This window comes from Quercus lobata, unplaced genomic scaffold, assembly GCF_001633185.2.
Source record: "Quercus lobata isolate SW786 unplaced genomic scaffold, ValleyOak3.0 Primary Assembly Scq3eQI_2024, whole genome shotgun sequence".
NCBI lineage: Eukaryota > Viridiplantae > Streptophyta > Magnoliopsida > Fagales > Fagaceae > Quercus > Quercus lobata.
The window spans coordinates 29,180-52,472 of NW_022154774.1; the positions used below are offsets into that span (position 1 = coordinate 29,180).

At 37.0% G+C, this 23,293-nt stretch overlaps 1 protein-coding gene across 4 annotated transcripts; it reads left to right on the forward strand.

The window, feature by feature from the left end:
• The first annotated feature begins 3,924 nt into the window (after nucleotides 1-3,924).
• LOC115973323 (heparan-alpha-glucosaminide N-acetyltransferase-like) lies at nucleotides 3,925-10,805 on the forward strand. Of its 4 annotated transcripts, none has more exons than XR_004087689.1 (14): nucleotides 3,926-4,213; nucleotides 4,554-4,691; nucleotides 5,629-5,710; nucleotides 6,064-6,140; nucleotides 6,516-6,616; nucleotides 7,220-7,349; nucleotides 7,637-7,753; nucleotides 7,839-7,924; nucleotides 8,606-8,672; nucleotides 9,031-9,109; nucleotides 9,287-9,378; nucleotides 10,046-10,189; nucleotides 10,301-10,395; nucleotides 10,473-10,564. XR_004087689.1 is itself a non-coding variant. In XM_031093575.1 (14 exons), exons 1-13 carry the CDS (start codon nucleotides 4,118-4,120, stop codon nucleotides 10,334-10,336), a joined length of 1,245 nt encoding a protein of 414 aa, XP_030949435.1. In that variant the 5' UTR covers nucleotides 3,926-4,117; the 3' UTR covers nucleotides 10,337-10,362; nucleotides 10,473-10,805. The 4 variants fall into 4 exon arrangements, 3 of the variants coding, with proteins under 3 accessions (XP_030949434.1, XP_030949435.1, XP_030949436.1); XM_031093575.1 differs by having other exon boundaries at nucleotides 10,301-10,362; nucleotides 10,473-10,805; XM_031093576.1 differs by having other exon boundaries at nucleotides 10,301-10,356; nucleotides 10,473-10,555.
• The last annotated feature ends 12,488 nt before the right edge of the window (nucleotides 10,806-23,293 follow it).

Genomic DNA, 23,293 nt, shown 5'->3' on the forward strand with positions numbered 1-23,293 from the left:
ATGTATTTTGACATGGAAATTTTCCAAAAAGCACATGAAGTATATGAGATTAGAAATAATCAAAATCAAAATCGTTGTAAGCCAAAGATCAATATATTGGTAAAGTATAAGAAGGAAGGCAATCCTCTCAATCCAAAATGCGAGAGCCATAGCATCCATTGTCACCTTCATGCTTGCAACAAAAAATTAATAATTTTTTTAATTAAAAATAAATAAAAAAAAAATAAAAAACACCTAGAAGTTGGAGATTAATAACTTGCACATCGATTCTCAAAAATGTAAAAATAAAAAATAACTTGCACATCCCACTACATATAATATGTGCAATTAATAACACATTACCAAGAAATACGTGGAATGCTTTGAACATGAATCGCAAATATAAGGCCTATGGGATTCCTTTCGGTGTTCATAGTATATCATGGATTTCTAGATTCGTATTATTAATTTGAGAAAAAAAATATACAAATACAATAAAATTTCCTAACATTTTTCACAACACTCTTAATTTGAGTTATGATGGATTCTAGGTATAATTTATTTTATTTTATTTTGACCTATGATATTCTCAAACTTCAGCTAGTTGGAAAAAGGTTCAACTCAATGAAAATTAATAATTATTATTAGAAGTGAGGAGTGAGAACCCATAATTAATTCTGGGTACCTATGAATCCCACATTCAGTGTAGTTAATAATTTTCCAATTTTGTTCTATGATTCATGTGAGAGGTACACATTTACGTTTGGTTTGTTTCTCTAGAAAATCTTTTGTAAAAATAATTTTTTTACATTTAATTTTTTTAACTACAATTTTTCTTATTATTTATAATTGTGTGGTTCAATGGTTACTTCTTAGCCTAAAAGAGGCTCGAATTCAAATCCTAGAGACGAAAATATGGCATTGGTTTAATTAAGAGACCTTCACCTCTTAAAACCAATAGTTCGTTTGGATTGAGAAGGGAGTAGAGTAAAGTAGAATTGACCCAAAATTAGTCTATTTTTAGTCAACTCTACTCTACTATCATCCACTCCCTCTCTCTTTCCCCTCAATCCAAACAAGTTTCCTTGGTGGACTAAGTTTAGATTATGACTTAACCCACTTGGTCGAGCCACCTTGTTGCTTCCAGCCAACATGGGTCGGGCTGACTATTGAGATATAGGATTTAATCCACCTTTTTTTAAGAAGGCAGGTTTAATCTACTTGATAAAATTTGTATGACCCTATGTAGGGGTGTCCACGGGTCGGGCCGGGTCGGATTTGTGCCTAACCCGGACTCGACTCGCTCAGGTTTGGTGGGAGAGAATCAGACCCATAACCGACCGCCGATCACCACGGGTTGAGTCGGATTGGATTCTAAAAAATGATCGGTCAGTTCGGTTGAAATTGATGCACAGCAGCGACGAATGGAGGAGAACGAACTGTCATCGGATTTAGTTGGAGGAGAGCGAAACGTCACCGATCTGAGCTTAAACATCGTCGAATCTAAGCCAAAGTTACCGATCTGAGCTTACATGTCACCGATCCGAGCTTAAACGTCACCGATCTTAGCAATGTTTTGAAAAATATTGCCGGATTTGAGCCAAAATTGTCGGATCTAAGTAGATCTGAGCAAAATCGTCGCCGGTCTAAGTGAAAGATGGCTAATCGTCGACGAATCTGAACGGAGGAGGCTTTCATCTGAAGTGGTGGTCAGGCGAGTCGGGTGGCTGCGGTTTTAGAGGAGAAAACCCGCCACTTGACCCGCCGGAATCGGGTTTGGAGGATTGAGACCCACTGCCGACCACCAGAGTCGTCGGGTCGAGCGGCGAACGAGTCGGTCTGGGCGGGTTTCTCAGTTTGGTCGGGTAAACGGGTTGCATGGACACCCCTAACCCTATGACCCCCTTGTAGTGGTGTTTTCTTTACTTTAGCTACAATAAATGTGAAGGAGACAATTTCCCTTACTATTACTTATTTGATGGACCACTTTGCGACCCCATACCATGAAAATTCCTAAGGTTTTTTATTTTTATTTTTGCTATTTATTTGATTATCAAGAATAATTTCATTAAAAATACTCATTTGGAACTATTTCAGGTGTATATATAGCCTTATTTGGAATTTGAGTTTTCTAAGGGATGAGTTTTAATGTGAAGAACTCAACTCTCTTAAACTCGAGTTCCTTTAAAAAAAAAAAAAGAAAAAAAAAAAAGAGAGTTTTAATGTGAAGAACTCAACTCTGTTAAACTCGAGTTCCTAAATAATAAATAAATAAATAAATAAAAAACCTAGAAACTTAAAAACATCTTAGCTCATGTTTTTCTCCATGGTCCATAAAACTCGAGTTTTTGAAAATTGAGTTCCATCTAGGCAAATGAGGTTATATAACTAAATAATTTTAAATGAAGCTTCTTAACAAAATTGTTCTTAAAAATCAAATACTAGGCCAAAAAAGGCATACCTAAGGACTTGTTTGGATGAGCAGTGGGTTGAAATAAAGTTATTTATCAGCATATTTAGCTTATACATATCTTTTTAAAACTTTTTTTCCTTTTGGGTATTAATGTTTAATAGGATATTTGCTCAAATCCAATTATGAATCAATGTAAATAAATTTTCTCAAACAAGTATTAAGCATTTTTTTTTTAAGAACTAAGCATGGTTATTAGTGTCACCAATGGTTACTCGAGAGGATAAAGATCTATCTATTATATTTTTACCTTTTTACTATTGTTCTACTCTCTTTATTAAGTTTTTTTTTTTTTAGGTTTCTGTTCTAAAATTAATCACATGACAATAATTAATTTTAGAACAAATTACCAATACCATTCTTATGATCTTACCTCCAAATGTTGAATCATTATGAGCTTTATTTTGTGACATTTATTTTTGTAATTAGTTTCACAAGGCATTTCTATTGAGTAAGTTTAGAATCACACCCTTTACCACACCATATTTTACAGCTATTATATGTAGTAAATCGTGACTAGTTGTTTATTACTTTCACATAAACTTACAATTTTTTCACTACTTAGTTTGTCATATCAAAATTATGGCAACAAAGTGTATGATAATAGATTTTTTTCTTCTATTAAAATGATGTGGCAAGTACAAACATCGTCTATAAAAAAAAAAAAAATTTAAAAGAAAAAAACAATTGTGCTATCCAAAATCCTATGTTGTACAAGTGATTTTGAGACTCGGATAAATTCATTACCTTGACCTTTTGAATAAAATAGTCATTTTTTTAATCATTTCTCAAAAGTTGATTTTGACCCTAAATTATCAAATTCTATTAAAATTAACACCTCATAAAGCTAATTATATTAGAACTAAGTATCACCAAATAAAGCACATGTAAATTTCACGATTTAATTAAGGATAATAATTTTTGTATTTTGCATTTTTTTTTCCCCATAAAAAAGTGATGAGTCTAAAGAGTCAAAGATAAAAAAATTTCCAACTAGTAACAAATTGTTATTAATAAGTAAAATATAAAAATAATTAATATTACACATTTACCATGAACACTCGCTGACATTGATTGAAAAAGAAATGTTTACAACATATGCAATAACGAGCATGTTATAAGATTTTCCAAGAAAATAATATCATTAGTAAAAAAAAAAAAAAAAATTTGAGAATTTTTAACTGTAGTGAAAATTTAAAAAAAAAAAAAAATCATATCTTTAACATAACTATTAGAAGTAAAAAATAAAAAACAAAGAAAATAAAGAAAATCCTCTCCCCCTGTGAAATCACATGGACTTGAGTTTCACTCACAGTTACTCAGTTGACTAGTAGTTGTTATCCGAAAGCAGATACTGTTAGGTAGGACCCACAGGTGAAACATTCTCAACGTTGATTGGCCTTTAACACCCGCCAGCCAATCCCATTCCGCCACGTAATCAACTTAGTCACTTTTCCGAGTCACCAAGCGAAAGGAAATGAAATCAAAATGCTCGGGAATCTGGAATCCAAAATCCCAGGATTTCAAATTCCTCCTCTTCTTTTTTTTCCACTCCGCTAAACTTAAAATGTCGTCTTCTTGTCTGTAAAACCAAAATTTACACAAAACCCGATATTTCCGGAAACTCTCTCACGCAGCTTCCGATTTTTCGGCCGATACAAAACAAAAATGGCCGATTATCTTCCCCTACCGGACTCCGAAACCGCCGATACACGCCCCGCACGTGTCGCCTCCCTCGACGTCTTTCGCGGCCTCTGCGTCTTCGTAATCTCTCTCTCTCTCTCTCTCTCTCTCTCTCTCTCTCTTCGATTTCTCATTCGCTTCGTTGTTTTTAGTTGTTGAACTCTGTGTGTGTGTTTGTGTTTTTGTTTTTGTTGTTTTTTGAAGCAAAGCAAAATAGTTCATCTTCGTTTTGCTTTAAATGCAAATAGTCAACGGCATTTTTGTTGACTAAGTTTTCTGTTTGGTTACCTAGAAAATGTAGCACAAGAAACTATTTTTTTTTTTTTAATAAAGTGGTTGAATGTTAATTTTAGCTAGAAAAGTACAGTGCTTGGTTTTTTTTATTTTATTTATGATTTCTATATTTTTATTTATTTTGCAGCTGATGATGTTAGTTGATTATGGAGGCTTTATGTTTCCAATAATCACTCATTCTCCATGGAATGGTATTCAATTGGCTGATTTTGTAATGCCTTTCTTTCTATTTGTTGCTGGGGTTTCTCTTGCACTTGTTTACAAGGTACTCTCTCATACACTTCCCTACCTAGAAAACATGACTATCTAATTTGTTTTATTTTTGTCTTTCAATATGTGTTTATCCCTATGAAAGATATATTATGGTTAGTTTTCTTGCAGTACAAGTAATGTTAGTATAAGTGAGATTAGAATTATTTTGTTTAACTGATAGAGTCTCTTGTTTTCGAAGAAGGGACTAAAAAAGAAACCAATTTGTGTCAGTTTCCCAGTAGGGGGCGAATGCCCTTGGATTACCTGGCAATTGGTTTTGGTGGGTGGGGTCAATAGCTTGTAGGTTTTACTACTATCTAGAAACAAGTTCAAATGGCTCTTCTTTAGAAAGGTTCCCTATGTTGTAAAAATAAAAAATAGAGATAGATCAATATGGAATTCTATTAAAGTATTGGGTTTAATGTTGATGTAATGGTCTAATAAAAAATAGAGATAAATCAATATGGAGTTCTGTTAAAGTATTGGGTTTAATGTTGATGTAATGGCCTGAGAGGCGCAATTGTGTTGTTAGTCCATGTAGGGCTAACTCTAACTTCTAGTCTCTATACATACCCTATTAAGGATTCACTGTAATAGTTGACTTGAGTATATAGTAAAGATGTAGCTGTTAGGGTTTTATCCCGTGGATGTAGGCTTTTGGCTGAACCACGTAATTCGTTGTGTTCTTCTCACCTTCTTGCCTCCACTTCTCTATATTATTTTATTCCTGTCTTTAACAAGTTCAAATCCTTTTGTATCTATCTAAAAAAACAAGGAAAAAAAAAAAATTACTTTGCTTAGTTTGCAAATATATGGGCCTACAATGAGTTTTGACCATAATATCTTTAACCATCCAAATGCAAGATCTACTTGGTTTTTATGGTTCTTGTTTATTTAGTGTATTTAGAGTTTTTTAGTAATTAAGGGTTGCTTTCCATTTTCAATTGCAGAAAGTAACAAACAGAGTGGAGGCTACATGGAAGGCAGTGTTTAGGGCAGCGAAACTTTTTCTTCTAGGTGTTTTTTTGCAAGGTAAAAACCCTTGGTAAATATTTGTGTAGGCCCTTTCGTTACTCATATTGTGGCCTATTTGAACCTGCATTGCTTATTGGGCATGCTGAATTCTAAAAGCAATGTGTTGGGGGTGAGAGATATTATGTTAATTGTTCTTTTCAAATATGATATGACAAAAAAAGCGGAGTTGAAATATAAGGGGTGTGTGTGCCATGTAGTGGATCATATAGCAATGATGGGCTTTTTTGGCTGGAACTATTGTGCGGTGCCATATTCGCTTCTCGGTTTATGTAGTTGTCTATTTTAGTGATCCTTTTGTAGGTGTGCCAAAGTTGTTCATGTTCTATTGACTATATAGAGTCATTTCACAGGTGGTTATCTGCATGGAGTAACTTCCTTGACGTATGGTGTTGACATTGAAAAAATAAGGTGGATGGGCATTTTGCAGGTGTGGTTTAATTTCCATTCAAACTTTTTTAGCCAGTTCTTATATAAGAATGATTGGAAGAATCATATTGTGAAGTAGATTATATATATTTATATGATCGTTCAAATTCAAGACATGATTATTTTTCAAAAGTTTTACTGCCAAATCAGTACTTATTTAGCAAGCTAGTTAAGGCTACATGCCACTAGTACTCTTCCTTGTTCATGCATTTTTTATTGATGAGTTTACTTTTGACTTTTCCCAAGGAAAAAGTGATCATCACATGGATTGGCCATATCACTTGCTTAGGCAGAGTTATTGGGCTGTAGAATTAGTTGCAGAAAAGCATCTATTTATTTCATCCCCTTGTTCTAAACTCATTATTATTTTCTCCAGAGGATATCTATTGGATACGTTGTTGCGGCTTTATGTGAGATATGGCTTCCATATAGGACATGGAGGGAAGTAGGATTTTTCAAAGGTTACTACTGGCATTGGTAAGGTCTTAATTTTTGGCTATTTCACTCTATTAGTCAAATTCATTTTAAATATGATAATCTCCACTTTCAATGTTCAGTAATCACTCCTATTTTCTTGATACAAGCCTAGAATTTCTTCTCCTCCCTCACTTTATAGGTTGATAAGCTGGGTTAGACAAATATTTGATCTAATTATTAAACCAAATTTAGGAAAAACAAAGTGTAAATATATGTGTGTAGGGGATAGCTCATTACTGGAGTAAATCATTGAATTGAATGTCACTGAGAAAAATACAGAAGAAATAAAACCTCTTTTAGAGTCATCAAAACGATTGTCAAAGCACATTTGCATTTACAGTATGACTTTTCATTACTTGTACATGGGGAGATGGGTTCCAACTCCAAAAGGTTGAATTACCCAATACCATTTGCCCACTGTTAAGCTTATCTAGGTTGCAAATCCACTTAAAATAGCATTTATTGAATAATTAGATTACTTGATTTTCTTCAAAACACTCTGCTATTTTCTTCCTTAATTCATGTGTCATTTTTATTAACACAAAATATTTTGATTTTTTGTTTCCACCTGCATTTTGCCCAATTTTATTTTCTTAATTGTAGGTGTGTTGCATTTTCACTGTCAGCAATATACTTGTGGTTATCATATGCTTTATACGTACCAGATTGGCAGTTCATGGTACCAGCCTCAGCCTCTTCATTGCCTTCATCAAATGATAGTTATGTTTACACGGTGAGAACACTCTCAGCAGTCAGCATATTTCTTATTATTATGGTTCAATTACTCTGTTCTACTTGATGATATTGCTTTAAGTATGGAATGGTGTGTGAAGTGCTTAGATGAATTTGTGTGTATGTGTGTGTTGATGCAATGGGAAAGCACAGGGAAAGTAAATGACTAACCCTAATGATACCTTAATTTCATAGAACCCACAAGGTTTGAGATTTGAAATACCAGATGGAGAAGATGAAACATACTGAATTTTTAATTATTGATAAATGACTGGAATTTTATTGTAGGTGAAATGTGGTGTAAGAGGTGATCTTGGACCTGGCTGCAATTCTGCTGGAATGATTGACCGTTACATTCTGGGATTTGATCATATGTATATGAAACCTGGTTACAGAAACCTGAAGGTATTTTCAAGTTGAACTTTGTTATCATTAGAATGCTTCCCAATATTCTCGACAAGTCGATGACTAATTCAAATCCATTTTACAGGAGTGCAATATATCTGCCAATGGCCAAGTTTCAGAGAGCTCACCTCCCTGGTGTCATGCTCCTTTTGATCCGGAAGGTATCTTAAGGTGGTCAATTAAACCTTCTTCACTGTCATACTTTCTTAGGTCCTACATTTTGTTTGTTTCACTTCCAATTTACGCCAACCTGCTGTCTTTGTGTTCGGCAGATAGATTTTGTGTCCAGCATTGGTCATTGCTATCTTATGTCATAGCTAACAGAAGTTCAGGCTTTTTAATTCAAATACTATCAACTTGTTCAGTTGAAAGGGAGCCTTGGAAGAGGAGGTCATCTTAGCATGCTTAGTATAGATGATACTGTTGATTTCCCCTCTTTCGCAAGCAGTTTTGCTACACCACCTGCCAGTGTAGCTAGTCTATTTATGCATGTTTGCTACTTATTTTTGAACAGTCATTCTTTGGCAAAGCCATCACAGCTGACACTCAGGTTGTCCCCTTATAAAAGAAAAGTAAATTTAGAAGCAACCCCTACTAGATTATAATTTACTCTCGTTACTTGGCAAGCATTTTTCATCTCTCACTGCTGATTATTAGTATGTTAACTATAGATTTCTTATTGTTATTATTATTATACATGCACTTTCCTCAACCCATGATCCAATTCAAGAACACAGTGGATAGTTGGGTGCCTTTTTATAGTACTGATCTTTGCTTAAGCATTAATAACTGCTCTTTTCTTTGTCCATCTTTCAACTGATATTAATTTATAAACATTTTACTTGTTTGCAGCTCCTTAACAGCAGCTGTGACTTGCATTATTGGACTTCAATATGGACACATTCTTGCTCACTTACAGGTGAAATATTTAAGCAATCTTGATAGCATTGCCTAAACCTAAACTGTATGTGCCATATCCTCAATGTGTACAAGGATGCAGGATCCTATTGGGACCTAGAACATAAATTTAGTGGTGGAACACGTTATTACTTGAAAGATCATTAACTGTTGAGATTAATATAAATATTAAAAAGATTACACTATACATCTTACCCTTGGAATCCATTGTGCTTATCTCTTCTCTGTTATATTCAAAACAGTTTTTTCGCTGTCTTGTCTACCACATTGATCAAGTTTTCAGGAACTTCGAACTTTTTTTAGTCTTCTACCTTTTGTTATGACATTTTGGACTTCTTTATCATACAAATAATTTTCAGGATCACAAAGGGCGCCTAAACAACTGGTCCCTATTTTCAATTTCATCGGTTGTCCTCGGACTGTTCCTTGCCATCATAGGTATGCACTTTAATGGCTAATACTTTTAAACATTAGACAGTACTACATGTACGTTACTACACAGATTGATTTGGCCGGCTCTTCATTGTCTTTTAGCAATTCTATATTTGACAATTTGTCTTTGGTTTAGGTATGCTTTGATAAACCATTATACTGATAAGTCTATTTTTGTGTCAGGCATCCCTATAAATAAATCTCTGTATACAGTCAGTTATATGCTGATTACTTCTGCATCAGCGGGGATCACATTTTGTGCATTTTATTTATTGGTGAGTTCTCAGAGCCAATGCTCTCCTCTCTTTGAAGGTTAAATTTCTGTAGGCAAATTCATAAGTTTGATGTTGAACTTGAAAAAAATTGCTTCCTTTCAAATTCCTAGAGAGAGAGTTTTGGTGGGTATCAGTTTCAAAGTTCGTATCAGGAGATGTAGAGAAGTAATTAACTTTGTCCTCTATGAATATTCATTTTTCATACAGTTCCTTTAAATGGTTCTAAATTTACCATGCTCTCTGTTCCTAGTGAGGTATTGTATTGATACCAGGACAGAATAAACACATTCTGCATCCAAGGTTATGAACTTCCTTCCAGATCTTCACTTCTAACTTATGTAATGTACATAATAAAGGTATTAAGTTTCGTTGGAAGTACAACAATCCTACTCATTCATGAAGAAGAATGAATTCTGTAGAGAAGGCCTGAGCTAAGAGATGAAACATCAATGACTTGATCATTACTTGCACAGTTTGTAATTTTATCATGGATAATACTACTACTATCAGTATACTGTGTTGGAATTATACCATGATCCCTGCCACATACATTTACTTCTTGCCATTCATGTAGATGTACCCAGTTCATTTCCTAGATTCCTAATCTTGTAAATGTTCATTAGATGACTCTAATATTACTGACATGCTTGCCTGCCTTATTCTTCAGGTAGATGTTTATGGTTACAGATGCCTGACATCTATGTTGGAATGGATGGGATTGCATTCTTTGAGCATTTTTGTTCTAATAACTTCTAACTTGGCTATCATTGCAATTCAAGGATTCTACTTGACTGTTCCTGAAAATAACATTGTCAGTATTCAAACTTGGCAAATACCCTTTTTTACTTAAGCCCATTTGTACTCGTTGAAGTTCAAAACTAGTAACACCATTCTTTTTTGGTGCACTTTTCTTGTTTTCCAGGTTCACTGGATTATAACACGTTTTGTGCATGCATGACATGGTTATCCAGTTCCTGCGTATTGGTTAAACCCTTGCATCTCAATCCTTGATCAGATGTTAAGATATATGCCTTAATTTCCATTCTTTAAGTTAATCTTCATTATGCTTAAAATTTTATTTTCTTAATTTCCAGTTTGGATATTTAGCATGGAGGGTGGAAAGAAGAGAGTTCTCATTAACCAGCCCTTGTTGTAGACAGCTTAGATTCTCACAATTGAGGTTAGCTTCTTCTGATTCTTCTATCAATCCTGCAGTCACTGAAGTCATCAGAGAACTACCACGTTGTATAGTTAACTCTTCAAATGTACAAGACATTTTTGGAGTCTTGGTTTATAGTGCATCAGTAAACTTCTGAATGTACATTTGATTATGAGACATCTGCTGGATTGTTAATAGAAATAGAATCTGATGTATTACATTTTTGAAAGTAAAACTTGTTGGTGGCATGTTGTCACCTTTTTATTTCCAAGTAGAAAACGACAGTGTCCAATTGGGGAGACTTTGAAGTTGAATTAAGGTAATCCTGGGAGGACGGGGCCTAAAGGGAAAATTAATTATATTCCACGAGCTAATGAAAGCCAAATTATGTGTGGAGTGTGAAAAACAAGTTGGAAGTAATAACTATTACAGGACTAATTACCTACATTTGGAGAGTGAAATGGCACTTTGTAATATTGTAAAATCTGCATCTTAAAGTTGGACCATATGATATTGATTCTGTTCAAGAATATAGACATGCCTAATGGTTGTATCCCAAGCTTAAGGTTTTTCTCCATGCATTCATACACGTGGACCTTTCTCATTGCTAAAGGCATACATAGTCATAGGCATTCAACAATTAACAAGTGCAAGGCGACAACATGCCTTGTATCATACACATACAGGACAGTATAGGCTTCAGTGGCTTCACCCCCCGAAAGGTTGTTTGGAATCACCACCAAGTAGTGAAAGTAATTTCTCATGAAGAAAATTTTATTTAATGAAAGTCCGATTAAAAAAAATACCCAGTGCCATTTTATTTAACAATAATCCAAATCCATAAAAAAGAAATAATTTCATAAGATGTGCCAGCACCATATTTGTTGTTTATATTGTTTGGTGGAAGTTCAATCGAAATAACCCTCTGCTGAACTACCCATATTTTTCTTTCCTGTTTCATGAGATGAGAGGACTTAGAACTAACAAGTCCTATACCCTTAAGCATCTGCCTTAATACAGAAAATGCCAGGGCGCGTTTCTCACACACCAATGAGGAAAAGGAAAATGTGGAACTTTGTTTGTTTCATGGGCCAGCATAATTTTTTTGACCCCAGAGGTGTTCACATGACCATAATCAATAATAACTGGAGGAACAAACCCAAGTAGCAGTTGTATTTTCTGATTGGTTTAGTAATAAAATTATAATCTAATAATTATGGTACTGGCAAGGTGTATCCTTGACTATGTACCATAAAGAAGTGAGATTGCTTGCCAGATAAGCCACTAAAAACCATCCCAAATTCTAACGAGCAACAAAAAACACAACTTTAATTTCATTTCCAAAAATGTCAAGCTCCTAATTCACAGTGTGGACAATACAAATTCCTTGCACCCTAGCAATGTATTCTGACCCATTTCTATCTCACTCATCCTCATACCCTCTAACCACTTCATCCTCATCACCACACTCAGCATCATTTCCTTCGATTCCAATGGCTACCTCTTCTACATCTACAACCGTAATCAATGGTTCCACCAACAGCAATTCCATCACCAAGAATCAAGCCTTGATCAACTCTATCATATTTTGCATACTATGTCTAGTTTGTATAATTACCTTTGCCATGTTGACATTTCGACCAGATTATTATTCCAATCCTATTCCTAAGATCCTAGTAGACTCAACCTCATTTCTATCAGTTACCAATATCTCGGACTCACAGACCACCACAACATTCAACATGGTTTTCTCTTTTAGAAATGCAAGGGGGCTTGCAAATTACCCTTTGCTATATGCAACTATGTACCTGCATCATGATCACTATCTCTTTGACAAAGGACTTCCATCTTTTGTTCAAAAACCCAAAGAAGAGACGCAAGTTAAGGCTGAGTTTAGGCTCACTGACTGTTTTCTTGCAAGTGATTTGGCTAGTGGGGAAGTAAATGTTGATGTTGAGCTAATGGCTACCATTTTAGTTAAGCTGCCCTTTGACAAGAGGGCATATGTGTCAAGATTCATTTGCTCGGATCTGAAGTTTGCAAAGTCTTCTCCCAAGGTTGATGGTAACTGGACAATTCTGGGTAGTACCGTTACTTGTATGGATGTGTTGTTGTAAGTTACATACCAAGCAGAAAAGAAAAGAAGTATTAGTATTAAGCTAAGGTTTCCTTTGAACTTATTGCTTTTTTTAGTTACTATAAAGGATAATGAACTAGGTACAGAGTGGGTTCTTCCACTTAAATATCCTTTCATCTTGCTGATTGAACCTGTTTGTACTTGGTTTCAAAGATTGAATTCACAACTTTCTTGGTGTGTTTATTTGGGCTCAAATTTAACCTTGCTTGTTGCAGAATCTATGATTTGACTGAGGTAGTTTAATGTTCTCAATTATATGGTCTAATTTTACAAAGTTTAACTCCACATCAAACTTACTCCAAGATGAAGGTAATTGGAACATTGGATCACATAGATTATCATATGGATGAACAATGAATTCATCTTCAAACGTATAGTGCTCCAATTTAATAAAATGCAATGCATCATATTAGAATTCGAAAATGCTTGTTGAATCCCAAAAACACAAAAAATCTAAAACCATGCTCTCCGGTACCATTGCATTTGCATGGTTTGCACCATATTACTTGATGGACCCTCTCCATTTCAAAAGTAAATAAAGAAACTGTGAATATTTTGGTTTGGACAGCCATGTTGTGTATTAAGGATTGACAAAATTCCCACCAATGAGTTCTACAGCTGAAATTTGGTTCCAAAATTCTTGTGGCTAAAGCTCAGGCAATAAATGAATCCTATCAACTTGATTAACTCTTTGTGGGGACACTTCTTGCATGTCATTGGTCTTGCTCGCAGGACAGTACATTTACTAAAGTCATATGATAATTCTAAAATGAATAGAATTTTCTCAAGACCAATTTGGAGGAAAATTCTACCATCTTACTATTTGGTATTTAAAATGACCCTAAAAATGTATTTTTAATTACTTATTAATTATGTAACTTGTTTAAAAGATTTAATGAATCACACTATTAAATTGATATAGATGAATTGATGATAATCTAAATAGTCACAACATGAGTTGAAAGTAAATTCTTCTATATCACTTTGGAGGAAAAACTTTATAAAAAGCACAAGTTGAGTACCAAAAGGAGGACTAATATTATTAAGATAAAGACTAGGTCTTCAAAAATCCAAAGTGGAATCAATTGTCACATCATAGCCACAAATTAAGTTAAAACCAATATGGTATGGTTTTCAAAAACATCTATCTTCATTCTTAAATGTTAGGGAATGGTTTTTGTTCCCAAGTCCCAACTAGATGGTGCCCAACTGGGATGAGCCCTGACCTATAAAGGAAATTGATATTTCCATGCTCCACCTCATCTACACACCAGATGATGTATTCATCTAAGCCAAGACAAATGAAATTTAATTAGACAGTTGGGGTATTTACTAATTAGCTAATTGGAGCAAAACTTGGAGCACAGCCATTTTTAAAGATTGGTCCATATGCTAACCCATTCTGGAAGAGAATTTGGGTACACTTTTCAGTTCACATTGCACAACTTCAATTCCTCTACCTGTGCCCATTTTCAATCTTTAATACATACCCTGCAGGGTCTTGCATTCAGCTTTATTCCCAACTTAGGCTAATCCAAACCAAAACTCATGGTTTTGTCTGAGTTGGACTTAGCCTAGATGACTATAGGCTTAGAACTCAATTGGTACCAATTGAGCTAACAGAAAATCCATGTTTTCCTTCTCTAACTAAGGATAAAAAAAATATGTTCATGGATTCATAGTAACAACAGGGTAAATTTACCTAGAGGTTTTGGGAGACAACTATCTAATATTTATTAGTGCCACAGAAAAACATGGGTCCTCTTGCAAGTCCATCATGAATTTCTGTTAGTCATACAACCAAACAAGTTCAATTTCTAGCCCTTCTAGGCAATTCCTAACCCTGAGGTGTTCACAACTTCACATGACCAAAATCATTAATCACTGGAGGAAGAAACTCTAGTAGCAGTTGTATTTTCTGATTGGTTTAGTAATAAAATTATAGCCTAATAATTATGGGACTAGCAAGGTGTATCCTTTACTATATGTAGCAACTAAAAAGAAGTGAAATTGCTAGCCAACTAAGCCACTAAAAACCATGCCCAAGTTCTAACAAACAACAAAAAAACTTCAATTGCATTTCCGAAAATGGCAAGCTATGGTACGCAGTACCTATCTATGATCTATGTCCTCATCTAGTCCCCTTCTTCAATTCACATTACAAAATTACAAATTCCTTGCAACCTTGCTTTTTATTCTGGCCCTTTCAAACCACAATCACCCTCCTCATTCCCTCTAATCACTTCATCCTATCCCTCACACGAAGTTCTCATTTTCTTCAATTCAAATGGCTACCTCTTCTACTGCTACAAACATACCCAATGGCTCCACCAATGGTAGTTCCAAAACTCCCATTATTTTCACTATCATGATGGGGTGGAGGTCTTGTGAGGAGGAAAACCGCTCAATTGGCTTTAACACACTTTACACAGTGTTTGTGTTGGGGCTGGGTTGTTTACTCATAGCTGCCATATGGAGACTCGTAATCGTTCTAAGGGGATGAGGGAATTGATTCATTTGCTCAGATGTGTCATAGTAAGTTACACACCAAGCTGAAAAGAAAAGAAGTATCAAGTTGTCAAGGCCTTTTTCCTCAAAAAAAAATAAAGTTGTCATGGGCTCATGGCCTTAATGAAGGTATTAGTATTAAGCTAGTTTTTTCTTTGAACTTATTGCTTTTTTAGTTAACTAGAAATGATAATAAACTAGGTATAGAGTGGGATCTCCTATTTCAATGTCCTTTCATCTTGCAGATTGATCCTATTTGTACTTGCAAAGATTGAATTCACTACTCTCTTGGTGCTTTTTTATTTGCGCTCTTTTTTTTTTAGGAGGATGTGGGCTCAAATCAACTTTGCTTCTTGTAGAATCTAGAATTAAACTGTGATAGTATAATGTTTTTATATATAGTCCAATTTTACAAAGTCCCCCTACCCCAAAAGATGAGGGTAATTGGATCATATAGATTATCACATGGATTTACAGGGAATTTATCTTCACACGAATATTGATCCAATTCAATGAATGCGAAGTGTTAGAAATTGAAAATGTTTGTTGAATGCCAAAAATACTAAAACCGTGCTCTCTGGTACCATTGCATTTATGGTTTCCACCATGTTACTTGATGGATCCTTTACGTTTCAAAAGCAAACCAAGAAACTATGAATACTTGGATTGAAAATGTTGTGCATTAAGGATTAGCAAATTCCCACAATGAGTTCTATAGCTGAAATTTGGTTCCAATTTGGGTAATTTTTGTGCCTAATCCTCAGGCAACGAATGAATTCTACATTCCTACCAATTTGATTAACTCTTCGTGGGGACCAAGATACTCCATGGTGCCAATGTGCACCAATGGACTTCTTGCAATGTTCAACCAGAACCATGAAGGACTAATATTATTAAAATATAGACCATGTCTTCTAGAGTCCAAAGTGGAATTAACTGTCACATAATATTCATGAATTTTATTGCCGTAAAAGTTAAGGCTTTTGTTAACAGGTGTCATCGTGCTTCCGTTAAGGAAAAATTTATTGAGTCTCATTGTATTGGAAAGCAACAACTGCAAAAAAACAAATACTTCTTTAACTGACTCATGTGCGATTGCACTCAAAAACCAATATAATATGAGATTCTGAACCATCTATCTTCAACATTAGGGAATAGGGATAGAAAATTATTAGAGAATTCATCTCAAGTGAGGCTCATCTTAGAAGAAAGAAGTTTTTTGTCCCAACTAGATGGTGCCCAACTGGGATGAGCCCTAAGTGACTGACCTATACTTCTCTTTTAGACTAAGAAAATATATATATATATATATATATATATATCTTCATGGAGTCATGGTTTGAATATAAGTTGAAATGTTAATTTGATTAGGAAATAACACCAAGGTGAATTTACATGCAGGACTAATAGCTAGAATGTACCAATTGGGAGACAATAATCCAATGATTAGGCATGGAATGTACCATAGAATAACGTGGGTCCTCTTGCAAGTCTAGCATGAGTTTTTTTATGGTAATTGGGCTTTAACATATGGCCTTGGAATGAAAATGGGTCACACAACCAAACAAGTTCAATTTGTAGCCCATCATTGAACATAAGTACATAACTCAACATTAACCAATAGTCTTGTGATCTATGTTACCACCCACTCGGTTGTCTTTATATATGTTTTACTAAGAAAATTCTATTTAAATCCCTATATCATATATTGTAAACGAAAAAATATATAATTTTAGCTTCACAATTCACAAGCCTAGCTTTCAAAAATCAAAAGCCAAGGAACCAAATTACAATATTCTAGAATTATGTATTCTTCAGGCCAAATATTTTTGTTCTTTAGTGTTTTCTTATTCTAGATTTCCCAATTTAATAATGGGTTGAGCTATGCTAAACAAGTTTTTGGCCACAATTGGCTGGACAACTATATTTCACTGAATGCAGGGCTGGTTCTTCTCAATGATTAATGGACCCACTTATTTTAATTTTCCAAAATTAATAATTAATCAAATAATATTCCTTCTGATCAATTAGTTAATCAATAATGTGGTGTCAAGAACAGAACGTTTCATATTGGTTAATGATTATTTCTTTTTGTTATTGCCTGAATATATGCTTAGCTAAAAAAACTTATTCATTATTGGTCATGCATGTGCTAATACAATAAATTTCATAATTGTTAAAGTGATAAGTTGTGATTAGTGTATAATAAAAACGATTTTAGTGATAGTATTTTGTGATGTGATATTGCACACTTGCACTAATTACAATCTACTACCTTAACCTTCACGAATTGTAAAAAAATGTAGAATTTATTTTATCTATAATCTTATTGGTGTAAATAATCAAATACTAAGTATTTGCGTTAATGCAGTACTAGAAAAATGTTTTAACGGAAATGGCCAAACATATGACAATTTCTCTAAAGATCTTTAAGGGCTCTTTATTTTAAAGCTACAAACAATTTTAAAACTAACATTGAAATTTAGAGCTTTTTCCTTCAAAAAATATATTTAGAGCTTTGTGGGGCCCAAATGATTTACGGGCCAGGCTCATCTACCTGGGGAAAATCCGAAGGCCCAAGCCGAGGAGGGTTATGGCCCAAGCTCGACAAAATAGCCTGTGGATATCGCCGAGGACGGCTCAGTCCTCGGCAGACCCAAAGTCCCCCCCCTGAAGGAAGGGTAAAAACGGTATAGGACCGAAATCAGGACGAAAGATCTAAAATATCCAGGGAAAGCTGCTCTCACTGCCATTCAATGCTCTGAACCTGACAGAGCCGCAGTCTTTGGCTTTTACAACCACCCCCAACGACTTTGAATATGGGCTGATGGGACAAGTATCAATTTTGGAAAGGTTGACCCTATACGTGGACGAAGGACAGTGGACGCAGGCGGGTATAAAAGGAAAAATAAGTAACCTAAAGGGGGGGTTGGGAAAAATGGCCAAAAACCAGAGCCTCCCAGCCCACCTCCAGGAGAAAGACTCCAGGGGTGAAGGAAAACCGAAACTTGTATGAATACCACGAAAAGCCCACCGCCTCTCGACCAAGGCCTAGCCTTCCAAACCCACGCTCTACAAATGATGTTGTTAGGGGCCTTTTCACGTGCGAACCCGACACTGTTACGGTCCGCCACGAGTCGCGTCCTTACAATTGGCGCCGTCTGTGGGAAAGGCTTGTGTGTTGGTATAGGAAGTGGGTCGATAGAGTTTCTTCGTTATATCTAACCGTTGGTTATAGAGTTCTAGTACAAAGTTTTGTTACGGACTACGTTTCTTGACTAGGGGCTTGGTTGAGGAGCTAACTCCCTTAAATCCAAGGTCCCCCGTAAAGAGAAAACTAGGCACGTGGTAACGTTAACCGTAAAGATAAACTCTAGGGGCTTGGCTGAGGAGCTAACTCCCCTAAAGCCAAGACCCCGCACAAAGAGAAAACTAGGTTTTGAACAGAACCAAGGCATTGCATGGTCTACGGACTCAAGCCTCTGGGGAAACCAACTACCTGGATGTGGAAAACTAGGTTTTGGACAGAACCAAGGCATTGCATGGTCTACGGACTCAAGCCTCTGGGGAAACCAACTACCTGGATGTGGAAAACTAGGTTTTGGACAAAACCAAGGCATTGCATGGTCTACGGACTCAAGCCTCTGGGGAAACCAACTACCTGGATGTGGAAAACTAGGTTTTGGGCAGAACTAAGGCATTGCATGGTCTACGGACTCAAGCCTCTGGGGAAACCAACTATCTGGATGTGGAAAACTAGGTTTTAGACAAAACCAAGGCATTGCATAGTCCTCGGACTCAAGCCTCTGGGGAAACCGACTACCTGGATGAGGAAAACTAGGTTTTGGACAGAACCAAGGCATTGCATAGTCCTCGGACTCAAGCCTCTGGGGAAACCAACTACCTGGATGGGGAACCAACTATTTTAAAAAAAACTATGGCACATAAACCTCAAAATCCATCCGAAGAGAGCTCCGCGTTAACAGATGGGTTAATACCTTGATTGCGCGGATTCCTCGGTCTACCCTCTGATCCCCCAATATCAAAGGGGTTGATGCGATACGGCGTAACATATTATCCAGAAACACAACCAAAGCCCCTCGCTACTCGGCTACCCTCTCGGACGAATTACTTAGAGTTTGTCGTACTCGGACATCGCTCTTGCGTGCATCGCGTAGCACTCAGCCGTTATCCCGGTTAGTTCCAAGAGTTTAATTTATTTGATGATTAACCTTGTTATGTTTGATAATATTTGTAAGTCTAAACTAGTAGGAATCTGTATTAAGGCCTTTCTCTGCCTAGAATATCATTAAGGGCAAACTCATATTTAATATTTATGCATAAAGTAGTGGTTACGGAGAAGAAAGATATGTATAGAGAAATAAACACATATTTTATTAAGACAAAGGAACAGTACAGTGTACAATGAAAAGCTGAAACAAAGCCTACATCGAAGCTAACTACGTAAGTAACGAAGAATACAAGAAAGTGAAGATAAAGCCGAGGAGGCAGTTCAGAGGAGAGGTTGGCTACTGCCTCGAGACCTTATTCCCCCTCCATGCTTTTGCACGCCCATAACTCAGGCAGCAAAAGAACCCAACTTGGGGCCTGCACCGATACAGAAAAGGTGCAGGAAACCTGATCTCAGGCTAACACCATCTACAGAAAAGGTGCAGGGAGCTGGAAGTTGGGAAGCCCCCGCAAAAATTTGCCTGCTACAAGGCAGACGGCGCTGATGGCGGAAATTCCTTTTTCTGACATACCAAAAATCTGGCATGACCAGAACCTGCTTCGGATTTTGACTAAAAGAAGGAGGAATACCATCTTCCTCCTGTCAAGGCGAAGGACTGGCTTGAATCTGTGCCATCCTTGTCCATACCATATCACCTTGAGGATTCGGTGCCTCTGAAGCGCGCGGAGACCTTTCATCCCTATCCAAGCCTCAAACATCTTGCTTTGGGGCAGTGGCACTAGAAAGAGAGATCGCGGATATGGAAGAAATATAGTTCTGAAGGGAACGGGAGAGTTCATGTGCAAGTGAAGTGATCCCCTATCCCATTTATACCCAGAAGTAAACCGATGGCATTTAATTCGCGCAGCGTCCCAAGGAACGCTATAGACAAAACGTCTCTGGCTCGATTTCCAACGTCGTCTGCAACCCTGAGGTTAAAGGAGTCTCGAGAGGGTGCACCTCGAACACGGGGACGCCAAAAGGTACCGCGTGATCAAAGGTTATGGAAACACCTCTTAATTTGTGGGCCCAGTAAATTCGCGGCCCAGGCCCGTTCAGCATATGGGCCCAGGGACAGAACCAAGGCCTTGTATGGTCCTCGGACCCAAGCCTATGGGGAAACCAAGTACAAAAAATTATAAAAATTACAAGTTTTGGACAGAACCAAGGCCTTGTATGGTCCTCGGACCCAAGCCTATGGGGAAACCAAGTACAAAAAATTATAAAAATTACAAGTTTTGGACAGAACCAAGGCCTTGTATGGTCCTCGGACCCAAGCCTATGGGGAAACCAAGTACAAAAAATTATAAAAATTACAAGTTTTGGACAGAACCAAGGCCTTGTATGGTCCTCGGACCCAAGCCAATGGGGAAACCAAATACTTGGATAAGAAAAGGTTTGAATCTCGTAAGATGGGTTACTTGATAAAAATGTCAGGTCACTTCATCCACGGCTTAAACACCATAAAAGGTTAAGGCCAATAAAGGTGTAAGGAAGGGGGTGGAAAGCCCCAGCACTTAGTCATATAAGAAGGCCGCTCATTTGGTGGGTGCTATATCTTCAAATGGTTATTCCTTACATGACATCAAGCCTTCGTTTTTCTCCTCGGCTAGCATGAGGTAAGTATTACTCTTCACTGATCGGCCTTATTATGCCAAGCATTTCTATTAAAGTTATGGCGACGTCTTTTTATTATCAAATCTTTTGGTCTTAGCCGTCATTGATTTAGATGCCATATTAATATGCCGAGCAGCGTTTGTAGATCCAAAAGAAAAAAAAAAGGCATAGAGACAAAACATGCGAAATAAAATAACAACGATTTTTATTAATACAAAAAATTATTACAATGTACAAAGAAGGGCTCGAACGAGCCTATACAAAATGCGAACTGCCTAAGCGATAGTTACATCCGTAGTACAGATAACTAAACTCCCAGGCGTCTTCTAAACTCGTTTTCAAAGTCTCTCCAATCTTTGCCTCGATACTGCTCATATTATGATAAGAACCTTCTTTGGGAAGAAATGGCGGAGAAGGAAATAGTAAGGAAGAAATCAATGAAGAAGATGGAGGAGATGAATGAAGAAGATGGAGGACATGAGTAAAGATGGAGGAGAAGAAGAGAGAAGAGATGAAAAGAAAGAAAAAGGAGCAAAAGAGGGAGAAGTGAAAGCACCAGGATGGAACTGGTGCTGGGAAGACTAAGAAAGGGAGATGGAGAATAGCCCCAGTGAAGGAAGAGAGGAAGAAGTAGAGACACTTAGTCCCTGCCTCGATCCTGACTCCCAACACACTGGAGCCATACTAGGTATGCTCATAGGAGAGCGGTTGGTACTGATGATGGGTGTTCTCGACTCAATCACGCCAGAAGTTTGACGTGACAAGTCCCTGCTTCGGATTTTGACTGAAAGACGGGTGAGGTTGATTTTGAGTCTTCGCCATCCCTGTCCCGATCGAGCCATAATGAGCTTTACTGGAACATGGCGTCTATGGGAGGGGTTTGGCTCCTGCATCACTCTTTGTTATGATGAAGTGTATCACGATTTAGTTTGTGAACCAGTGGGTAAAATGAACCCTCGGGGAGGCCAAATATTTCAAATCTCAGAAAGATGAGAAGGAATTCTTTACAAAAACAATAACCTCCGCCTTTCCTTCTTATACTAAGGGTGGAACGGGAGACATTTAATAGGTTCAGATATCTAAAGGAATCTGCCAACACGAACATGCCGGTTCTGTTTCTCCATCCCATCAAAACAAACCGCCGAATTAAAGCAGTCTCGTAAATAGTGGTCATTAAAAGCACGTTTTGGGATACCCAAACGATAAGAGCGCATCAAGCGCGAAATCAAAAGGCTGCCTCATAGACCGGCGCGTTTCTTGGACAGATGAGGAGCTGCCAGCATTATTAAAAGGCCAAATTGATTGGGCCATAGGAAGAGGTTTGGCATCACCAAAACCCCCCTTTCCAACCAAGAGGTTGGACAGCCGGGTTTTGAGGGGCTATTGTGGGGCCCAAATGATTTACGGGCCAGGCCCATCTACCTGGGGAAAATCCGAAGGCCCAAGCCGATGAGGGCTATGGCCCAAGCTCGACAAAATAGCCTGTGGATATCGCCGAGGACGGCTCAGTCCTCGGCAGACCCAAAGTCCCCCCCTGAAGGAAGGGTAAAAACGGTATAGGACCGAAATCAAGACGAAAGATCTAAAATATCCAGGGAAAGCTGCTCTCATTGCCATTCAATACTCTGAACCTGACAGAGCCGCAGTCTTTGGCTTTTACAACCACCCCCAACGACTTTGAATATGGGCTGATGGGACAAGTATCAATTTTTGAAAGGTTGACCCTATACGTGGACGAAGGACAGTGGACGCAGGCAGGTATAAAAGGAAAAATAAGTAACCTAAAGGGGGGGTTGGGAAAAATGGCCAAAAACCAGAGCCTCCCAGCCCACCTCCAGGAGAAAGACTCCAGGGGTAAAGGAAAACCGAAACTTGTATGAATACCACGAAAAGCCCACCGCCTCTCGACCAAGGCCTAGCCTTCCAAACCCATGCTCTACAAATGATGTTGTTAGGGGCCTTTTCACGTGCGAACCCGACACTGTTACGGTCCGCCACGAGTCGCGTCCTTACAAGCTTCTAAGGGAAAAAAAATCTATAATTTACTATTTATAATTAATAAATGGGTGCAATTAATTTACATCCTTAATACATATATTAATCATCCATTGTATGAAACTTTTTATGAGAAATTGAAAAAGCTATCAAAAAAGATAATCACTTTTCTGCTTTCCCGTAAAAAAATTTATAAAATAATTTACTAACACATGCCCTAAGGATATACTCTAATAAAACCCTTTATGAATCTACAATTCACTATTTA